The 22485-nt window shown below is 46.5% G+C and overlaps 2 protein-coding genes across 2 annotated transcripts; both read left to right on the forward strand.

Moving 5' to 3' along the window:
* Positions 1-5387: 5387 nt before the first annotated feature.
* SIGLECL1 (SIGLEC family like 1) lies at positions 5388-11686 on the forward strand. Its single transcript, XM_032591293.1, is given in 7 exon segments — positions 5388-5391; positions 6840-7121; positions 7241-7346; positions 8477-8583; positions 8586-8678; positions 10900-11001; positions 11676-11686. Coding segments are annotated over 7 exon segments (705 nt in total).
* Positions 11687-11906: 220 nt separating this feature from the next.
* On the forward strand, positions 11907-20786 carry LOC115502172 (SIGLEC family-like protein 1). Its single transcript, XM_032591294.1, has 4 exons — positions 11907-11970; positions 19064-19345; positions 19492-19594; positions 20771-20786. Exons 1-4 carry the CDS (start codon positions 11907-11909, stop codon positions 20784-20786), a joined length of 465 nt encoding a protein of 154 aa, XP_032447185.1.
* Positions 20787-22485: the final 1699 nt, after the last annotated feature.

Raw genomic sequence — 22485 nt, forward strand, 5'->3', positions numbered from 1 at the left:
CTTCAGATTCTGTCTCTCTCTGTCTCTGTCTCTCTCTCTCTCTCTGCCCCTCCGCCACTAGCGCTCTGTCTCTTTCTCTCTCAAAAATAAACATTAAAAAAATAAAATAAATGAATAAAATGGAAATTGATGGAATCAAAACAAAGGTCTGAGTGCAGTGCTTTTGGAGTTTGGGTAGACCAGGGGGAGCCTCAGATACCTCCCCCCCAACTTTGAAGGATCCTAATAAAATCTGTTCTAGTTACCCTAGTTTCGAGGAATTTCAAAAGTCCAAAGGCAAATATGACAATGGGACCTGAACTTCAACTGGCTTGAGGTGATGGTCCCGTGACCTAATCAAGGTAATGATTGGTCAGGGGTTCTTGGGTGGCCCCTCCCCAACTTGTGCTCGCTCTCTCAAAATAAATAAGTATTCTTTTAAAAAAAGATGATGGGGCGCCTGGGTGGTGCAGTCGGTTAAGCGTCCGACTTCAGCCAGGTCACGATCTCGCAGTCCGTGAGTTCGAGCCCCGCGTCAGGCTCTGGGCAGATGGCTCGGAGCCTGGAGCCTGTTTCCGATTCTGTGTCTCCCTCTCTCTCTGCCCCTCCCCAATTCATGCTCTGTCTCTCTCTGTCCCAAAAATAAATTAAAAAAAAAAAAAACGTTGAAAAAAAAAAAAAGATGATGATTGGGGCACCTGGGTGGTTTAATCGGTTAAGCGTCTGATTTCAGGTCACAATATCACAGTTCACGAGCTTGAGCCCCGCATTAGGCTCTGTGCTGACAGCTTGGAGCTTGGAGCCTGCTTTGGATTCTGTGTTTCCCTCTCTCTCTGCCCCTCCCCTGCTTGTGCTCTCTCTCTCTCTCTCTCTCTCAAAAATAAATAAAAACACTTTTTTTAATTTTTAAAAAAGTAAATAAAAGGGCCTCAGTTCTTTGGCTCCATGCCTAGCTGGAGACTCAAAGCCACATGCACATTAGTGGTAAAATGGTCAGGAGAAAAGATGTTTCTGGGACTCCTTAAGCTGGAGGCTAGTGGGAGTTATAGTTACATTGGGAAGATATGGGAATAGAGGGATTGAAGGAGTTAAAGTGAGGGTTTGTTTAGATGAAAAATAGAATACTTGAACAGATTTTATGTAAAGCCATTGTGTCTCCTCCTTTATCTGAATGTAAGTACATACCGTGTCTGACTAGGAAACACCTCCCTTACCTAGTATTATGAAATAGGAGGCATGTAAATCCTCCCTTCGGCCAGTATATGCTAAATGGGAACCAATAAAATTGCCCAGGGCCACACAGGTTGTTAATTTGAAGAATATAGGATATCTGGTGAGGAAAAAAAAAAAACATGTCAGAAACCCAGCGTTTGATTGATTTGGATTTTGGATGGCACACATTCTACATTTGGGAATATGGCCAGCTCCTAACCATAAAACCACTAGAGTGAAGTCTTGGGAGTCTATGCAGACTGCAGTTTATGGCAAAAGCCAGCCAGCACCACCCAGTGGCAACCACTGGGATTTTTTTTTTTTTAATCAGGAAATTTCCATTTGAGACAGACAACTAGCTGGCTATTGAGCTTTGATTGAAAATGCCCACAGGACGGAGGCAAGTACAATAATCCTGAAACCTGAAATATCCATGATATCTTTGGTAATTTGGGTAAACACGATAATAAGGAAGACCGTGCCCAGAAGAGTGCTGTAATAAAATGGAAATGGTTTATAGGGGAACCTGGTACCATGGGAATGTGAGGAGGTAGTCATCATATTAGGGAGCAGATGGCCTCTTTCCCCTCCTTTTACCACCCAAGGAGCTGCCAGATCCTATTGCCACTTGGGTGGTGACAGTGAATAGCTCTCAGTTGACCAACAAAGAGCTGCTTGGTTTATGGAAGGATGTTCCAACATGAAGGGGTTCCTTTGAGTGGGAAATACTAGCAATGGAATGCTAGTAAATATTTACTAGCCGGATCTCCAAAGGGAAAAAGAAGCCCTGAATGGTAGTATTACCAACCTCTGCTGTGTAGACACTCTCACTGGAGATAGTCTCAAGCTACCAACTCATCATATAGAGTTAGGAAGAGATACAATAGCACACCGTTATGTGGTATTTCCATCATACAGGTACAATAGATGCAAATAATCTCAAGGACACAGATAACAGTAAAATGCACTAGCAAAATTAGGGAGTAATCAGTTTCGAGTGATTATCATCTTTGCTTTTAATATAATTTGTTTATAAGTTTATATAATTTATTTTTTAATAATGGCCGTGTTTGACAACCAGCTTGTAACATTTTTGAAAATTTAATAATCAGCTTTTTAAAGCTGGTTTATGCAGGCTCCAGCCCAATGATGGATATTGTTTAGAAACCAAGATATAGGTGCGAGGCGTGTTTATCACTAGGGATATGTCGTTGCTTCTAGGCTCTTTCAATGAACAGAATATGGAAATAGCATTTGTTCTTTAAAGCCAAGGGTTTGTGGGGCGCCTGGGTGGCGCAGTCGGTTAAGCGTCCGACTTCAGCCAGGTCACGATCTCGCGGTCTGGGAGTTCGAGCCCCGCGTCGGGCTCTGGGCTGATGGCTCAGAGCCTGGAGCCTGTTTCTGATTCTGTGTCTCCCTCTCTCTCTGCCCCTCCCCCGTTCATGCTCTGTCTCTCTCTGTCCCAAAAATAAATAAACGTTGAAAAAAAAAATTTTAAAGCCAAGGGTTTGTATTGATAACTCTCTTTGTCTCCCTCAAGACAGTAGAGTCAGAGCACTGTGTTCAAAGGTTACTTGAAATAGACATTCTTCCAGAATGGTTCTGTTATCATTGTTTTCATTTGTTTACTAGATCTCGTTTGTGTTCAATTTTAGGGTTTTGCTTTCTTTTTCCCTTCTAGGTTCCTTTCTGAACAGTAAAATATCAATATGGTTGGAAAGGTTTTTTTCTTTCCTTGACCAAAACTGTGTCACCTGACTACCAGGACATTCATGTAAGGGAACCTGGGAACATTAATATTTGTTATTTTAAGGCTCTGTAGTGGAGGCAACAGGGATAATGGTGCTGGGATACCTGTTGGGTCAGAAGCCAGAAGTGTCTGCCACAAGGTATTATAGACTAGGGACACGTCCCCTCATCCTGCCTTTTCCAGGAATTTGTGCAGAAATGGAGGACTCGTGGCCAAAGAGGGAAAGGACTTGTCTGTGGTCCTCCAGTGAATCAGTGACATAGCTTATATAATCAGTACTCAAATCCAGGACCCCTGCTCTTAAGTCAATGCTTTATTTTAAAAAAGGGGGGGGAGGATAGTTTCACAAAAGATAAAACTGACAGTTGAACATGTTGTCAGTGACTACCAAACAAGGTCACTTTCTTTCTTTTTTAATGTTTACTTATTTATTTTGAGTGGGGAGGAGCAGATGGAGAGGGAGAGAGAGAATCCCAGGTAGCCTCTGCACTGTCAGCACAGAGCCTGACACAGGGCTCGCTCTCACAAACTGTGAGATCATGACCTGAGCCAAGATCAAAAGTCAGACCCTTGGGGTGCCTGGGAGGCTCAGTTTAAGTGTCCATCTCTTGATTTCAGCTCAGGTCACAATCTCACAGTTTGTGAGAGCAAGCCCCACATTGGGCTCCGAGCTGCCCACATGCAGCCTCCTTGGGATTCTCTCTCTCTCTCTCTCTGCCCCTCCCTCTCTCTCTCTTTCAAAATAAATAAACTTAAAAAACAGAAAAAGAGTCAGATGCTTGACAGACTGAGCCACCCAAGCACCCTAAGCAAGGTCATTTTCTAAGCTCTTCTGAGGTCACAAAGGTCTGTTTGATGTAGGGCCTTCCCTTAAAGGGCTCAGTCTCAGGTAGATTCTTTACTAAGATATTGTGTTAGTTTCCCAACTAGAATGACCTAACCAAATAAAAATTTGTCTTCCTCATCCAAAGAGATGAACAGAGATAGGCTGTGCAGAGCTGGTGTAGCAGTAACACAAGGCCATCAGGGATCGGGTTCCTCAAACTATTCTGCTAGAATATCCTTCATGAGTGGCGTTCATCCTCGTGGTTACCTCATGGCTGCCAAATGGCTGCTCTACCTCCAGGATCACATCCATATTCTAGGGAGGAAGGAGAAGAAAGCGACAAGGAGGAAAGAAATGACAATATCAGGAAAGGAAGACTTTCCCGGGAATCCTCAGCCCACTTCCAATAAAACAATGTCACGTGCCCCAAGTTACCTGCAAAGGAGGACAAAGTAGTGCTTTAACTTGCGACAACGCACCGCTAAACAAAGTTGGGTTTGTTAGTAATGAAGAGCAGGATAAGGAGTTGTTGTTTGGCTGCATAAAAACAAATAACTCTACTAGGAGGGAAAAACTGACTCTTTCCTCAAGAAACAACAAAGGAAATAACTGGGTCCTTCTGGAAAGGGGAGAGATTTCTGCACTTTTGACTGGGCAGGGAGATCAGGAGAGGCTGCATGCAGGAAGTGGCACTCAACTCAGCTTTGAAACTGGAGTAGGATTTGAAGGTGGGCGGAGCCGAGTTGCCAGAGGAAAAGCTGTGAAAGGGGGAAGGATGTGTAAGGTGAACATTGGAGAAGGCAGCACTTTCCCTTTGGTGTGGAAAATGTTGGGAAAGGCGCAGGGGGGAACAGCAAAGGTGAGGCAAAATTGTGGAGAATCTCATTTGCAAAGCAAGGAAGTTTGGAACTTCTCCTATCAGAGGTAGGAATTCTTGTCCATTCCCATTTTCCCAAAGGATGTGTTAAGGTTGTCCCATCCTTGGGGTGCCTGGCGGCTCAGTCAGTTGAGTATCTGACTTCAGCTCAGGTCGTGATCTCATGGTTCGTGAGTTAGAGCCCTGCATCCGGCTCGCTGCTGTTGATGCAGAGCCTGTCCTTCTGGACCATCACTCCTCCCTGGCCACCTGGCCTGAGTCGCTCCTGCTCTAGGCAATTCCTCTCATGGTTCCTGTGGGTTATGGCAAACACCCGGACTGGTCCTGTGCCTCTGAGGCACACAGCCCTTCCATGAAACCCCATTTGCTTTGAGAGAGAACCCAAGGGACATGGTAACTGAGTTTCTCCCAAGTGGGCTGGGTCTGGGAGGGAAAGACCAGGGGAGAAAGAAGGAGATGCAGCATTGGGCACCCCCCCCCCGGAGGTCATCGGGGTGCTTCCTGTCCCTAGATGCTCTTGAACGTCTCACCCCATGTAATTCCTGCTTCTGAGGATGAACAGACCTCCAGGATGACCAGAAACAGAAGCCCCTGGCTTGCTCAGAATACTTTCTGCTCTCCCACCCACATCCTTTCAGTTACCTGCCGTCTCGTCCCTTCTGAACCACATGGCTCTGACGCGAGAGCCAGCTGAGGCAAAGACCCCGGGCCCCTCCTCTTCCTGAGGACCACTGCTGCTGCAGATGGGTGAGTGGGGTGAGGGGCAGTGCTGGAGGTGTCTGAGGTGCCAGGACCAGGGGGGGCTAGGCTGCAGAGGTCTGAGAAGAGGACATAAGGGTTAGGGTACCAAATAACCAACATGGATTAGACATCTGTGTGTCGGGTCCCGGCAGGGCTGGGGATGTCTGGGGCAAAGAGCAGACTGGGTCGGGGAGCGGAGTTAGGGGTGAGGGTGGGCGCTCAGCCAAGGAGGTTGAAGGTACGAGAAGCACAAAATGCTGGAAAACCCAGGGGTAGTCAGTTTTCCCGTGTCTGTCAGTCACTGTCCACAGGCACGCTTTCCCAGATGGTAAAAATACATAATCCAGAGGACAGCAGTCAGGGAGAGTCCCTGAAACTTCCTCATCCCCCTGCCTCCATGTGACCCAGATGAAAAGTCCAAGATCAAGGGGTACTGTTTAAGAGAAAATTACCCCTTTCTTCCAGTAATCTCAAACGACTCCCGGTGACAACGTATGCTTTGTCAGTAACGCTAAGAACTGATTCCTTGTTGAAGACCCTGAAGAGGGTGACTGTTCCTTATTTATCAACTGATGAAAGTCACCAAGTGGATAACATATCCCACCCATTCTGTGTAGAGTGAAGCAGGCTCGAATGTTCTTACTCAGAAAACACCATAGCAATCTCTGCTTAGGATGAATGCTCAAAGGCCACTTGGGACTGGGAAGAAGAAAATCTAGAAAGGTGCTCTATTTATTGAATGGCAAACATTTTACCATGTACTCAGCTAGGAACACTGCCAACCATAGGGCATTCATTCTTTTTTTTTTTTTTTAAGTTTATTTACTTACTGGGGGGAGAGAGAGAAAGAGGGAGTGAGAGAATCCCAAGCAGGCTCCACACCGTCAGCACAGAGCTCAGTGTAGGGCTCAAACTCGGGAACCGTGAGATCATGACCTGAGCCAAAATCAAGAGTCAGATGCTTAACCGACTGATTCACCCAGGTGCTCCAGGGCATTTATTCTTACATCGATGATAGCATGATACAGTTCAGCAAATACCCCTATTTTCCAAACTGAGAAAGCATAAAGAAAGGGAAGTGACTTGCCCAACAGCATCTGGACAGTAAGAGAGAGAGAGGAAGAAATTGATCACAGATGGAACTGGGAAGGAGCAGAGCCTGAAGGATGGGAGGAAGAGCCTGGGGGTGGAGGTGGGGGTCAGGTAACGGCTCAGAGGCAATGTAGATCCTCAGAAAGTTCCCTTGCCATTAGTCAGGTCCAGCGTTCACTTTGAGGCCAGGTGAGGAGAAAGGATGAAGGGGAACTTGTCTGTGAAGCCCAGCTCCTCTGGGCTTCCAGAAAGTCTTTTGGAAGCTCCTTTGGGAGTCACAAATAAGGAGAAGGCTGGGTCCTGGAGGAAGTGGAGAAAGGAAGTCAGGATGCTTGCTGATTTCTGATCCTCCCTCCCCACAGCACCTGCTAGGCTGCTCTATTCTTCTTGTTCCTTGGAGAAGACTCTTCTGTGCAGCTGTTCCTTCTATGGCACCCCCACACCCTCCGTGCAGTGGTGGATGGGAGGGGCTCCCGTGGGTGCGAACAGTGTGGATAGCAGTGTCCACGTGACTTCCACCATAATCGCCCCCTGGGCCAACAGCACCATCAGCCTGACAGAGCAGCCAAAAATGAGCACAAGCCTCCTCTGTGAGGGGAAGAACCAGAATGGAACCCATGCTTTGAGCACCCTACTGATGCCAAGTGAGGGTGGAGGGGGCCCGGTATCTGGGTGAGGGAGTGAGCTGGGGAGGGAGCAGAGCTCGGACTCCAACTCCAAGCTTTCAGGACAGAAGACTTTCTCACATGCTCTCTCCTTCCAGGAAAGAGTTCTTTTCTTCCCCAGACTTTCATGAAAGGGTTGATCCAGGGTGTTGTCTATGGAGCCACTGCAGCCTCACTGCTGTTTTTCTGCCTCATCCCACTCATGTGAGTACCAGGGCTAAAACCGTACCCAGCAGGCCCTGGCCTGGGTGCTGGCGGGGAAAGGGAAAGACAGAACCCCTGCGTCCAAGGAGCTCAGGGTCTGGTAAGGGAAGGAGGCACCAAACATGGTCACCACAGTCCAGGGCCCTCAGGACTATGCTCAGCCACAAACAAGGCCCAAGGGACAGAGGCTTTCAGTGAATTTCATAAAGGAGAAAGCAAAGGAGGAAGTGGCAGCCACGGAGAAGCCAGTGGAGCTCCCCGGGGTGCTGTCTAAAGCGGCCCTGAGGGGCTGAGTGCTCATTTGCTGGGTGGAAAGTAGCATATGCAGACCCCAGAGACACATTTGAGGAATTGCCGGTGTCTGTGTGCAATGTCAGATGCATTGACAGTGATGGGAAATGGCTGAACATGAAGTTGAGAAAGCTTCTTGGTGTTAGTTCATAAAGACTCTCGAAACTTGGCTGAATGTATTGGCTAGAAGCCCAGAGTGAGAAGGGCAGAGCTGCCAGAGGTCAGGCCAGAGACTTCAGCGGGGGGGAGAGGGGGCGGGGCAGGGGGAAGGGGGGCTCTGGCCAGTCCAAGTGTCTTGGACTTGATCCTCAGTTGGGAGCCGAGGAACAGTGTTAAGCAGGGAAGAAAAGCTCCTAGTGCAAGGTGTCTGTACACAGACCAGAGGGCAAGAGCCAGAGGCATGAGGCCAGGCAGGAAGACTACACAATAAAGAGCCCAGTTTGAGCTGGGTTTAAGCGATGAAGGGCAGTCAGAGAGATGATGGGACACTTGGGATCGACTGGCTATCAGGAGTGAGAAAGAAGAGCCACAAGGTGGCAGGGCAAACCGGGGAGCTATTTTTAAAGTATAATCAGCTGCACCTAAAGACCGGTAACAATCCTTTACAGTTTGCAAAGCCCTTTCATGGCTGACCTCAGCTGAGCCCCACAGCCCAATAAGCAAGGTTTCCCAATTGTACAGAGGATGGAACCAATTCCCAGAGAGGCTGTGTGGCTTGCCCCAGATAACACAGCAAGCCAGTGGTGTCGTTGAAGCTCTAAACCAGAACTTCTGGTGGAGACCAGAGCCCAGTGGGGGGCAGAGAGCCGGAACTGATGGGGGGGGGGTCATTTCCTTAGGGTGAAACATATCAGAATGAAGCTGGCAAAGAAAATTGCAGCGGTCAGAGCAGAAAAGAGCCCAAAAGTCAGAGCATGCCAAGAACCCAAGCTGTCTCTGAAGCCTAAGGGCCAGAAAAATCCACAATCACTCCATCTTCAGAGAGTGAGGTATTGGTGGGTACCCACTGCGTCTGGAGTCTAGACTCTCAGCATAATGGCAGTAAGACTCACGAGGAGAGGCACATACAGTGTTTAAAGGAATTACCATCATCAGTCCTATGGGGCACCTAGAATGCCAGAATGTGCTTGCAGATCATCTTATAGATGGCGAAGCCAAGGCCCAGAGAGGGGAAGAAGGATGAAAATTAAGACAAATAACTTAAAGGGCATTAGAATCAGCAATGTACACACACACACACACACACACACACACACACACACCTTCACACTGAGTCCCCATTGAGAACGGGGTTGAAAGAATCCCTAACAGTGTTTGTGGCATCAGAGTGGAAGCCAAAGGCTTTGGTCTCTGAGTGTTTGGCAGATTGTAGAAAACACGGTCTGTAGATACCACAGGCCCAAGTTAGCCTGAAGTGCTTGGAGACCAGACCAAAGCCAAGGTCTTCATTTACCTTGCACCCCATATCCTCAGCAGGGCTTGGAAGAGACAGGCCTCAGTGTTATGTACCATTTACAATCCTCGAGGACTGGAAATGCCCTGCTGCCCTCCTTAAACCCTGCATTGGAGCTGGTGTCCCTTTGTGGATAAACCAAGAAGCTGTTAAATTCCACCAAGATATCCTGCAGTATCTCCCAACCTCCATGCTGGGCCATGCTGGGGTCTCAGAAATGGGTCAGACCCAGGCCCCTGTCCTCAGAGAGCAAGCAGGCTGGTGGGAAGGTAGCCTTGCAGCAACAGGGCTGGGACAGGGGTTATAGTTGAGGAGGGAGGGATTGACCCTCCCTGGGGAAGTCAGGCAGAACTCCCCAGAAGAGTCTGGGGAACATTGGGTGGCTCCCAGTGCTAGGAATGCACAGGGAGGGGCACTGAGAGAAGACGGGTTGCAGGCTCCAGTCATGGGGTTCTGAGAAAAGGTGAAGCCAATATCTGCTCCACATTGCTGTAATTCTGTGCTCATAGGGAGAGACAGGATTCTGTCCATTTAAGAACTGGATACCTCACCTCTCGACTTATTCCAATATTCTTCTTTCTTTGCCCTGCTCTGTAGCACCGCTTACCTTAAACTTCCAGAAAAAGCAAGATAAAGTGGAGCTCATGAAGCCTATGAAAACTACGTGCCTACCTGGAGTCCCCAATATCTGCGGGATTACCAAAGTCCACGGAATCCTTAGGCACCCCAGAAACCTGGAGTCTATAACAAACCCGGATCCCTGGAGCCTCCTCAGCTCACAAAGCCCTCTCAAGCCCCACCTGTCCCTCACACTGACTGGTTCTCCATTGAGTAGGGTTACTCTGGGACCTGGTCTTAGAATCTTTGCAAGCAAACTCTACGATCTGTTGTTCGGGTTAACCAGAAGAAGTATGCTCTGGCCTAGGATGGTATCAACGAAAGGAAAAATAAATGTGAGACTATGGTCCAGAAGTAGCTTTGGAGCCCCTACTGTATGCCCAGAACCTGGAATATACATACAAGAGCACCAGGCTTTGGAGCCATCATATATGGATTGAATCCCAACTTTAATGTTTAGTGGCTATATGTCTTTGGATGAAACCTTTTCACCACTGCACCCTTTGAACTTCGGTATCCTGACCTGAGGCATATGTAGGTAGATAGTGAGTGAAAAGTGGTATCCAGAGGTCCAGGTGGAGAAAAGACACAAAGACCATCCCTGAATGCCAAGACAAGGCATTGGAGCCTTAATCTTGACTCCCTTAGAATGTAAGTTCCACAAGAACAGGTATCTTGTCTGTCTTGGTTTCTACTTGAGCCACCAGCACCTAGAATGGTTCCTAAAATATAAGACTCTCAAAGATGTTTGTCGAATAACTGAATGAATGAATGAATGAATGAATGATAAGCTGTTGCAAGGTTTGAAGCAAAGAATGATACATAGTGAAATCATACTAGGAGTAGTTATGGAACTCAGAAGATACAAGACCGGAGGCAAAGAGCCTAGTTAAGAGGTTAGTGCAGTATTTCTTGGCTGAAAGACAGGCATACAAGAAATGAGAACAGGGATCTGGCAAGAGGATGGACAATGGCTGTGTATTTTTCCCCTCTGAATGGATGACATCCTCCCTTCTGGAGCCGGATGCTGGTAATTTTCAGAGGTTGCAAAAAGGGGTCATCTCTTCCCTGAAGCATTATTTGTGCATAAATCCAATGGTTCTCCATCCAGCACCAATGTGATGGTCATCCCATACTCAAGAGCAGATGTTTATATAAGCCCCCATGCACGGTCACTCCTTTGGCATGCAGTTCACACATTCCGCAAAAATATAAGCATCCACCTTGTGCCGGGTAGTGGAGTGAACCAGACAGACACTGGCCCTGCCTCCGTGGAGCTCGTGGTCCACACAGGTACACAAACAACAATGAAATAAACACAAAACTGCAGCTTACAATGTTGACAAGTGCTAGGAAGAAAAAGGATATAATACTATGAGAAAGTATGAGGGACAAGGGGAAGAACCCAGTTTGGATTAGAGAATCAGAGAAGGCCTCTCTGAGAAAGTGACATTTGGGCTGGGAGACCAAAAGGATTATCAGGGGCTACTCGGAGGGACAGCAGATTCTAGGCTCTGTGATGGGAGAAGTTTAGTGAGTCTAAGAGCCCAGGTCTATGCCCCAGAGCTCAGGTGGAAGGGTGAGCTCCGGACGTGCCAGATCCTTCAGGGCCTCAAAGGCTCTGGTGAGAAGTTTTAAGTTCTATCCTCACTCACAGAGGGTTATTTCCTCATGTGCTCTGTAACTTATGAACGTGTGGTCCTAAGGAGCGGAGAATGCCATCTAGACGAGAAATGGGAGAGAGGATGGGAACTGGGCTGGGAACAGGTCAGGGATGGGTTTGGACAAGAGAATGAAGAGCTGGGTCTTCCTCACGTGTCTCGCTTTGTTCGTGACAGGGATCTTGCTTGCAGGAAGGGAAATGGGGCACAAGATGCCTTCTCATCGTCCCTGAGGGTTGAGCACATGGCATTTTGTTCCTTGGTCGATGGCTTTCAATTCACCGCCCATCACCTGCTTGCCCACAGTACTGGCTTGAGGAAGGAGTGTCTCTTAAAGGCTGATTAGGCCTGCAGTTCACAGGGCTGGTAGGGTTTTAGAACCTTCTGCTCAAGATAAACGAACTGCCGCTTGCTCCAGACTGCCTCAGGCGTGGGAGACTCAAGGGTTCTACTGCACGGTCCCTCCCCATCCCAGCAGCACCCGCGTGCATCATTAGGCCCTGATTGGCTCCGGACGGATTCACGTGTGCTAACGGCATGCCTGAGGGGCGGGACTTTGCGGGGCGCCTTCCCCACGTGACCTCTGGCTGGTCGGACGTTGGTGAGGCTGGGGACTCCCAGGCCGCCTACTGAACTTGTTATGAGTCAGCCTGATGCGTTAGCCTTCCTCTCCCTTCGTCCCTTCACGGTGAGTCATCCAGTAGTTGTACACGTGCTTATTCCACGCATCAGTGGGTGGATCCGGCGGGTCGGGAGGCTTTAAATCAGCCAATCAGTTCGTTCCTTATGGGAACAGGAAGTTCCCGTAGATAGTGAGTCGGCCAATCGATCACGTGATGCACTCCGCCAAACTCGAGGAGGATGTTCAGTTGTCTGGAAAGTAGCCTAGCAGAGACCTGCTGAGGTGGGCCCTGGTTGGCGCTGTGGGAACCCAAGACAAGGGGGTAAGTCTGGAAAAGGAAATGATCATTTAGCGGGAGGGGAAAGAGGTTTCCTGTGGAGACAACCCGTGGCTGCACCAGGCCCTGGAGAAGGGAATGAGAAATTGGGAGACATCGGAATTTTAAAGTCAGAAGGACCATTACACACTGGGCTGTAACACCTTCTCATTTTATAGATGGGAGAAATGGGAGGGAAACCAGAAAGGGAACAGCACATGCCTAAAACTTCCAGCGAGTAACCTGCAAAGCCCAGTATGGAACCACCACAGAGCTCTCCTCAGTCTTCGACCTGAGGTTGTAAATAAATCACTATATTCAATTAGATTCTGAGAAGTAATTTATAACTAGAATTTTTAATTTCAAAAATTTAAAAAAAACAATCTAATCGAAGAAAGAACTAGACAATGCAAATCTCCCCTTTCAGTAACTGAGCAAGCAGATGAAAAAATTAGTAAGGATATAGATACCATCAACCAAATTGACTTAAGTGACATTTATAGAATATCCCATCCAATAATAATAGAATACATATTCTAGTCAAGGGCTCATGGAACACTTAGACTATGTTCTGAGCTATAAAACAAGTCTCAACAAATGTAAATGAATTGAAGTCGTATAAAGTATGTTTTCTAACCACAGTGGAATTAAACTAGAAACAAATAGTTGGAAAATCATTACGATTTGTGCTTGTACATTTTTCTTCAGTGAATATTTATCAGACAAGAACCTTTCTAAGCTCTGTGGAGGACACAAAGATCTGTTTGATGTAGGGCTTTCTCTCAAGGATCTCACTCTTGGATAGTTCCCCTGGTAGGATATTTCATCAGTTTCCCAACTAGACAAACAACCAAATGAAGAGGAAGCATGACAGTAGGCTGTGTGTGGTGAATGTAGCGGCTCCATCAGGCTGGCAGGGAACCAGAACCCTCATGCTGTTGTCAACAACATCCTCAGTCTGTGGTTTTGATCCTTATGGCTATCTCATGGTTGCCAGATGGCTGCTCCACCTCCAGCATCACATCCATATTCCAGGGAAAGAGAAGGAGGAGGAGGAGGAGCAAGAGGGGAAGGGGAAGGAGAAGAAAGCAACAAGCAGAAAGTGGTGTTGGTATCAGAAAAGCAGAACTCCCCAAAGTCTTCAGCATGGTTGATATTTTAAGAAAACAAGTCTCTCAAAGTATTTGCTTAATAATAAATCTAGCAGAGGGGCGCCTGGGTGGCGCAGTCGGTTAGGCGTCCGACTTCAACCAGGTCACGATCTCGCGGTCCGTGAGTTCGAGCCCCGCGTCAGGCTCTGGGCTGATGGCTCAGAGCCTGGAGCCTGTTTCCCATTCTGTGTCTCCCTCTCTCTCTGCCCCTCCCCTGTTCATGCTCTGTCTCTCTCTGTCCCAAAAATAAATAAACGTTGGAAAAAAAAATTAAAAAAAAAATAATAAATCTAGCAGAGTCCAAGGTTTTTATTTTGCATCGTACATTTGGGAGAAGAGAAGAGTACAATCCTAACAGATAGGTATACAATTTAAGAAAACAGAGTTGTCAATTATAATGTTATTGTTACCAGAGCAAGAAATTATCAAGTAAGACAACTGGTCAGAATTCCATTTTATTTGGATATCATTTTCATAAGACATGGAATAATTTCTAATGTCTTTAGAGTCTCATAAGACCACTTTGTTTAAATTGTTCTTCCAAGGGCGGATTTGTATCAACAGAGAACAGAACAAGTCAGTAACAGTCATGAATATTCATACAAAACTGTATATTGCAAAGGAGAACATAAATTATATTCTTATAAACATTCTCGGTTTTGTACAATATCAAATCAGATTCCTTGAGCCCTTTTATAACACAGAACAATATCTTTTGATTTATAGCTGCAGGGGAAGTGAACATCTTTTTCAATTCTTTCTGAGACTTGTTTCCTTTATTATGAAAACTTATTTTTTTTAAACCAGGCTCTGGAATTCCATTAGCTAGGATTATATGCAGAAAACAGTTCTTCAGAGCTCAATTGTGACGGTAAAGAAAATGTGGTAAAGGCTGGATAGGCTTTTATTTGCTGTCGATATTTTAATAGCCTTTTTCTTGTACTTGGCCCACTGGCCACAGCTTTGCCGTAGAGCCACCTCTGGATGTACAGGAGGCAGAAATATAGTTGTTGGTTTTTTTTTTAACTGGGGAATTAATCACCTGAACAAATTTGAAATAAAGGGATACACAGGAGAGTGGTTATCAGGGAGGACAGTTCTCAGAATTTGTCTGAGACGTTGCCGTAAAAGAGATGGACATATAGGGGTGCTTAAGAGAGTCTGGGAAGGGAGACTTCTTTGTGGTTCTGGAGATCCTAGAAGGCTACTTGAAGGAAGTTAAATTTGACCTGGACTTAGAAATTCTGAGAGACAGGATTTGAATGTGGGCAGAAGGGAGAGTTGCAGAAGGATGCCATGAAAAGGGGAGTGGCCTGAGTAAATATACAGAGACAGGAATGTATGGACCATATGTGGAAAGATACTTTCCTCTTTGTCAGGCAAAGAATGGCAGAGTGTAGGGAAGGGAGCAGCGGAGATAGGCCAAGTGTGGGGCAAAATCATGGACGGCCTCAAATGCAAGGCAAAGGGGTTTGGAATTTATCCTGTCAGCCATAGAAATGTCTTTTACTGCTCAAATACCTTTTTTTTAGTTTATTTATTATTTATTTTGAGAGAGAGAGAGAGAGAGAGAGTCGGGTGGAGGCAGAGAGAGAGGAAGAGAAAGAGAATCCCAAGCAGGCTCTGTGCTATTAGCACAGAGCCCAGTGTGGGACTCCATCTCACGAACAATGAGATCATGACCTGAGCTGAAATCAAAATGCTTAACCAACTAAGCCACCCTAGTGCCCCATTGTTCAAATACCTCTTAAATATATCCCGTCCTCTCCACCTCCATAGCCACAGTTCCAGCTCAGGATGCATTATCTTTCTGTTAAACTATTTCTTTCTCCTTGATGCAGATCCATAGTGATCTTTATGACACCCCATGGTTCAAACCTGTTCCCCCATGGTTCAAAAACTTTCTGTGGTTCCCGTGATCAACTTGGGAGAGAGGCCAAGCTTCTCAGCCTGGCATTTGAGGTCCTTCAAAAAGGACTCTGAGGTGACAGAGGGGAGGACTCAGAGGTGACAGCTGGAGGGGAAAGAAGAAAGACATGGTATTTGGACTCTAGAGAGACTCATGGAGACACTGCTCTATCCTTGAAGCTCCTCAGCCTCTGTTTCCATGAGACTCCTGATTCTCTAGGCAAATGGAACCTAAGAGTGATTGAAGAGACAAAAATCCCTAGTGGGCTATGAATTTACCTCTACCTCCACCTCATGCCTCTTCCTGCTGACTCTCTCCTCATCCATTCCAAATCTTGCCCTCCACAACATACAGATCTGAGGCCAGAGTTAGCAGCAGGCTAGGACCTGGCCTTCTCTTTTCCCTGAGACCGTTAGTGCTGATGGCATTGCCACTGTCATGGTTCAGTAAGTGGAATGAGAGGTAGGGTGGGAAGTGTCTGAGGAAGCCAAGAAAGGGTAGGGGTGAGGTGGGTATGGGTGGGGGGTGGAAGACAGGCAGGGCTGAAGTAAGGTGAAGAGGTTAGACATAGAAAATTAAGTACTTTATAAATAATAAATAATAGACATCTTCCATGTGCATATTCTGTGACCCACCGTGGGTCCCATTTCATCTACCCAATAACTCCATGAGGAATTATTGTCCTCATTTCACAGATGAGGAAGCAGGCTCTGGGAGATTCAGCAACTTGCCTAGAAATTTCTCTGTTGGAGTACCCAGGTGTTCTGACTCCTAGTGCCATTTTAGTGCCACACCACTCTAGAACTTTAGTGATAATAAATGTATACACATCTTCTCTCTCAACACCATCATCTGTGTGGTGGGTGTCATTAAGTCACATCTTAGAGCAGAGAAATAGCATGGTGAATAACATGTGAAAAGCCAGTCCCAGGCCTGATGCTGTTACTCCTTTCTCTGTAACCTGGACCAATGCCTTTAACCTCTCTGAGCCCCAGTTACCCAATGTGTCTAAGGGACTATAATAAAATCATCATGAGGATGGCTTAAGCTGATTTCTATGAAGGTATTGAGAAATCTGTAAACACTTACACAAGTCAGTATTACTACCGTAATTTTAAGATGGCATTGCTAGAAGTGGCCTCGAGAACCATGAAGTTCACCACCCATCCATTTTGTACAAGAGAGAGCTGTCATCTGGTAAATGAAGAAGGGAAGAGAATAATTGTTCACCTAAGAGCCAACAGCTAAGTTCCAATCTACAATTATTATAAGGCACCATGTGCATCTGGTTAATGTATCTCATTCTCACAACATTGCAGCACTGGTAATGTTGTGCCTGTTTTTCTGATTGAGAAACCGAGATTCAGAAGTGGGGCTATGTGGCGAACTTCACAAGATACAATTACTACCAACAATAAGAACAACAAAAAACCCAGAAGACTAAATTGGGGTGGTGCAGTTAGGGGTCCACAAGACCACCCTCAGGTCCAGTGATTCACAAGAAAGATTCCCAGAACTCAGCAAAAACTGTTATATTTAGTTACGGTTTATTATAGCAAACAAATGGAGATTGAAATCAGCAAGGGAAAAGGCATGTAGGGCAGTATCTAGGAGAGACCAAGAATGAGCTTTCAGTTGTCTTTTCCCAGTAGAGTTGTGCATACAGTATTTACTTCTCTTGGCAGTAATGCTTGGCGATATGCATAGTATTGCCAAGCAGAGAAACTCACCGAGCTTTAGTGTCCAGGGTTTTTATTGGGAGCCTGGTCCCACAGGCATGGGTGACCTTAGTCCCCAGCTACTTCACAGGTCAAGCTGATACCACATGTGACCCAAGGTCCCCACCAAAAATCACACTGTTCACGTAGACTACCTGGCATGGTCCATTCCCCTAAGTAAATAGACACTCTTATCAGGTAAGACATCCCAAGGGCTTAGAGGTTACCTCCCTGGAGCTGGGCAAGGGCCAAACCTTTCTAGGGTAAGGTTAATCCTTTAATGTACACGTAGGATATTGGAGGGCACTAGCGTCAGTTTTTCAACTTGAATCTCTCTCCTACGGGGTTACATTCTGTGTTTTGGTGGAAGTCAAGAAGGTACTAGTGGAAGAAGTATAATCTTTTGAATATTTGAACTTCCCAAGGAACCCCCAAGCAATTCTGTGCCTGTGGCCTACTGGCTTAATAAAAATATCATGTCCCCCATAGCTATAAATCAACTCAGTGCTACCATAGATGATAACACCAAAGGCACATTCCACACTATTTGGAATCTTGAAGCACAAGAGTGTACCCCGCTGATCCATAATGTACTTAAAAGGGACATCATGACACACCTATTCTGTACAGATAGAGAACACAAGAGTTCTTCCTGTGGGAGGATATTGAACTCTCCATATCAGGTGACATTCAGTCTCATGCAGTGGGTGGTTTGTAAAGGAAGAACTCCAAGAAGACATTTTGGTAATTGTGTGGTTTTTACCTCACAGGGCACTGGGCTTTTTAAACCTTAGGTATTTCATTTTTACAACAATAGTACAATGACATAGGTATAATTGATAACTTATGTTTCCAAGTAGAAATGGCAAAGAGAAAGGAAGTGACTTAGCCAACAACATCCAGCAGATAAGAAAGAGGTGGAGGCGGGAAATGATCACAGATCTGCTGGGAAGGGGCAGAGCTTGAGGGGAGAGTTGGATGGGGAAGGAAGACAGCATAGGAGCTGGCCCTAGGAGGTCTGGATGGGGGGACAGGTAAGGAATCATAGGCAATGTAGATCCTCAGAAAATGCACTCACCCTCAGTCTTCAGAGTGCAGTGTCCAGGTTCAAGCTCTTCCTCCTTCAGCAAGTCTCCTCCATTTGCTCACCTACAAAGTGCAGAGAAGGGAAATATACTTGTGAAAATCCAACAATCCCGGGTTCCATGAGGTTATTGGGGTGGAGGGGAGGAGTACCAAGTAAGCTAATGGGCGAGAAACCACTTTGTAACTTGGAAATACTGTGCATCAGTTAAATGTCCATGAGGATCCCTTGTTTCAGTCCCAGTCTGTCTTTCCCTTCAGACCAGACCCAGAAAGCAGAGCTCCACGACCTAGAGATTCTTGTGGCTGGAGATCCTGTGACCTTGACCTGTACCATCAAAGGCACCTGTGCAGAGAAACCAAAGCCCTTTTCCTTTCCTGGAATTGGCCCGCTCTGTCCTCCAACACAGACGGCTCCGGCAATTCCTCCTCCTGGTGCCGCACTTCACCCCAAAGCCTCAGGATTATGGCACCACTCTCAGATGTTATTTGAACTTCTCCCTAGCTAAGTTGACCAGAAGTAGCATGGTCATGTTCCAGGCGGTCTGTAAGTGCCGGTGGGCAAAGGAAGACGCAGAGTCTCAGAGAACTGGTGGGCTCACGAGAAATTCCTGAGTCCTGGGGTGGGGCTGGGTGGGAGGAGTCTGGGAAGCTGTCACATCTTCTCAGGGCTTCTATGGCTGGAAGGCCAGAGGTAAGAGCTGAGCCAGAGTCAGAGATAGATGAGGAAAGAGGATGTAGGGTAACTGGTCTGTGAAGTCCTACTCCTCTGGGCTTCCAGAAAGTCTTTCCAAAGCTCCTTGAGAATCACGAATAAGGAAAAGGCTGGGTCCTGAAGGACGTAGAAAAGGGAAGTCAGGATACCTTGCTGATTGCTGACCTTCCCTTCCCGTAGCACCCACTAGGCTGCTCTATTCATCTTGCTCCTTGGAGAAGACTCTACAGTGCAACTGTTCCTTCCATGGGATCCCTACACCCTCTGTGCAGTGGTTGATGGAAGGTGTTCCTGTGGATGTGAACAGCACAGACAACATCTTCCAGGTGACTTCCACCGTAATTGGCCCCTGGACCAACAGCACCATCAGCCTCATAGGGGAGCCAGAAATAGTCATGAGTCTCCGCTGTGAGGGGAAGAACCAGTATGGAACCCATACTTCAAGCATCTTCCTCCTACCAGGTAAGTACACAGGGGACTACTGACTGAGCTAGAATGACAGCACCTGGGGACCAAGATGAGGATGGGCACAGGGCCAGAGGGAAGAGGAGTAGCTCAGACTTCACAGCCTTAGAAGAAAAAACACTCTCACTTCCCTCTGATTCCAGATAAACGTTCAGTTTACAGTGTGTTCATGAAGGGGCTGATCCAAGGCATTGTGTATGGATCCATTGCATCGGCACTGTTCTTCTTCTTCCTTGTCCTCCTTGCGTGAGTATCAGGTTGAAATTCATCATCAAGCCTTTTCCAACACCTACTACATTTATTTATGTCCCTTATTCCCTTCCATTCTTCTCCAGTATTTGCCTTAAGGCTATAAATTTCCCTCTAAGCACAACTATAGCTGCATCTCACAAATTTTAATATGAAGTATTTTAGTATCACTTGGGTAAATATTTCTAATTTGCATTACGATTTTTTGACCCATGGGTTTTTTCCTCAGGCACAACAGCATTCTCTAATAATTCTCTTTATTTCTACCTTAAATCCAGTAAGTGGAAAGAATATACTATGCATGATTTCAATTCTTTATTTTCTTTGTGGCACAATTTTTGTGTAGTTTTTATAAATATTCCACATAGGCTTAAGAAATGTATATTCTATATTTGTTGAAGGAAGTGTTCCATTGATATATAGCCTTTAAATCAGGTTTACTGATCATGTTTACATCTTCTCTAGTTGTACTGTGACCTCTACTCGGTGCCCTTCTCTGCACGTCACCTCGCATCCCTGGCCCTTTCTCTCACCTGGCTGAAATTTAGTCATCATTTAGGGCTCAGCTCACAGCCCTCCCATCATGCACTCCAGGAAACTTTCCCTGGCACCTGGACTGGGTGTGTTTTCAAGCCCCCCCCCCCCAGGCAACTGGGCTTTCAGATATTGTCAGTGCTAATGGTTCTACTCTATTGTGACTAAGTGTGGATATCTTTTTTTGTTTGTTTGTTTGTTTGTTTGTTGTTGTGTACATCTGGCCTTTTTCATCTGTGATTTGGTGTATTTTATCAATTCTGGAAATTTTTCAGCCATTGTTGCATACATTACTGCATCCGCCCTTTCCTTTCACTGTGGGCTTCTCATTTAATATTTCTCAGACTAGGGGCGCCTGGGTGGCGCAGTCGGTTAAGCGTCCGACTTCAGCCAGGTCACGATCTCACGGTCCGTGAGTTCGAGCCCCGCGTCAGGCTCTGGGCTGATGGCTCAGAGCCTGGAGCCTGTTTCCGATTCTGTGTCTCCCTCTCTCTCTGCCCCTCCCCCGTTCATGCTCTGTCTCTCTCTGTCCCAAAAATAAATAAACGTTGAAAAAAAAAAATTTTTTTTTAAAAAAATATTTCTCAGACTTTTTTTTTTCTCTGTTTTACCTCTTGCCCTGTGTCCCGTATTTTCCAGGGACGTAGACAAGTGAACAAGTGCTAGGTTAGAGGTCCATACAAGGGAGATACCAAGAGGACCCCACTGCTTCAGAATCTCCATCTTTGTAGGGGAGGGTAGCATCCATACCGCCTAGAAATCTTCCCACCCACCCTTGGGGAGCTTTCCCCAACAGACAACTCTGTCAGTATCACAGATGTTTTCTTTCTTTCCCCAACTCTCTTATCTCCTCCCCCTCACTCTCAGCAATAAGTTTTACCTACTTCATAGGAAAAAAAAGCAACTCCCCAACACCTACAGTTATTGCCACTGGCACTGGTGATTTACTCCTTGCCTTTTTCAGACAAAGAGGCATCCCTCTTCCTGTCCAAGGTTGGCCTCACCTCCTTTGCCTGGGAATCCATCTCCTCCACACTCCATTAATCATCCCTTCTGTCTCTTAAATTTTCAATCATTCTTTCTTTACTGGCTCTTTCTCTGAAAGATATAAACATGCCCAAATCTCTCCTGCGTCAGCCCCACAAACTCCTCCTATGTACCATCCAGTTTTTTTGAGAGAGAATAGCTTATACCCACTGCCTGATTCTCCTCACTCTTACATTCTTCAATCCCTTGCTGTCTGCTCTCCAGCACCAAGCCACTGAAATGGCACTGTCTGAGGCAGCCAGTTATCCTTGCTCTCAAAATTATTCTCAGGATCCAATGGCAGATGTTCTGTATCTTTCTTGTTCACTTTAGGTGGCGTTTATGATTCTGGTTGGGGTGGGGGTAAGGCCCTCCTACACATGGTTTTTTTTTTTTTTTCACAGCGAAGAAGTATGGCGAGGCTGTCTGCTGAAAATGACATGGGTGGGGGCAGGGGTGGGGGGAAGGGATCAGGAAGAATGGTAATGATGGTGAGGTGGTTGGAATGGCCACTGAAGAGAATGAGTGGGATCCGCCCAAGAGCAAGGAAAACAATTGGTGACCAGCAACAGAGGCCCAGTGGTGACTGCAGGTTGCTCATTGTTAGCAGCACCAAGCATCATTGCTATGTCATGTTTCCTCCCAGCAGCTGTCATTGGAAGAAAAGGGGTGAATGGCAGCATTGATCTGGGTTCGGGTCTTTACAGGCAGGGTGCCATGGAAGGGTGACAGGATGGGAGACCAAAGAGACTGTGGAAGCTGGAGGGAGAGGGCACTCAAGTGGACAGCTGTTGTACCTGGTGGGGCGGGCGATAAGGAAGAGAAACCAGGAGGGCCTTCACAGGCATAGAGTGTGGCGTCTTGGATCTGAAGCCTCCATCAGCGAGATCAAAAAACAGAAACACAAGACTAGATAAGAGCCCAAGAAAGCTGAACAGAACAGGGGATTCTGGGTGGCTCAGTCAGTTGTCTGACTCTTGGTTTCGGCTCAGGTCATGATCTCATGGTTCATGAAACTGAGCCCCACATTGGACTCTGTGCTGCCAGCGTGGAGCTTGCTTGGGATTCTCTCTCTTCCCCCTCCCAGCTTTCTGCCCCTCCCCTGCTCATGTGCATGTTTCTACTCTCTCTCAAAATAAATAAACTTAAAAAGAAAGCTGAATAGAACAGAACTAGGCAGAGCATGGGGTTATTATGGTTTAAACTGTCATAGGTGGAAGTTTCGACAGATGATGCATATGGGATAATGGTTTAAGGAGATAAGTCACATTAGTCAGGACTCTTCCAGTTGTGAGTGACGAGAGCTGAATTCAGCAAGCTCAAGGAAC

The sequence above is a fragment of the Lynx canadensis genome, chromosome E2 (assembly GCF_007474595.2).
Source record: "Lynx canadensis isolate LIC74 chromosome E2, mLynCan4.pri.v2, whole genome shotgun sequence".
Lineage (NCBI taxonomy): Eukaryota > Metazoa > Chordata > Mammalia > Carnivora > Felidae > Lynx > Lynx canadensis.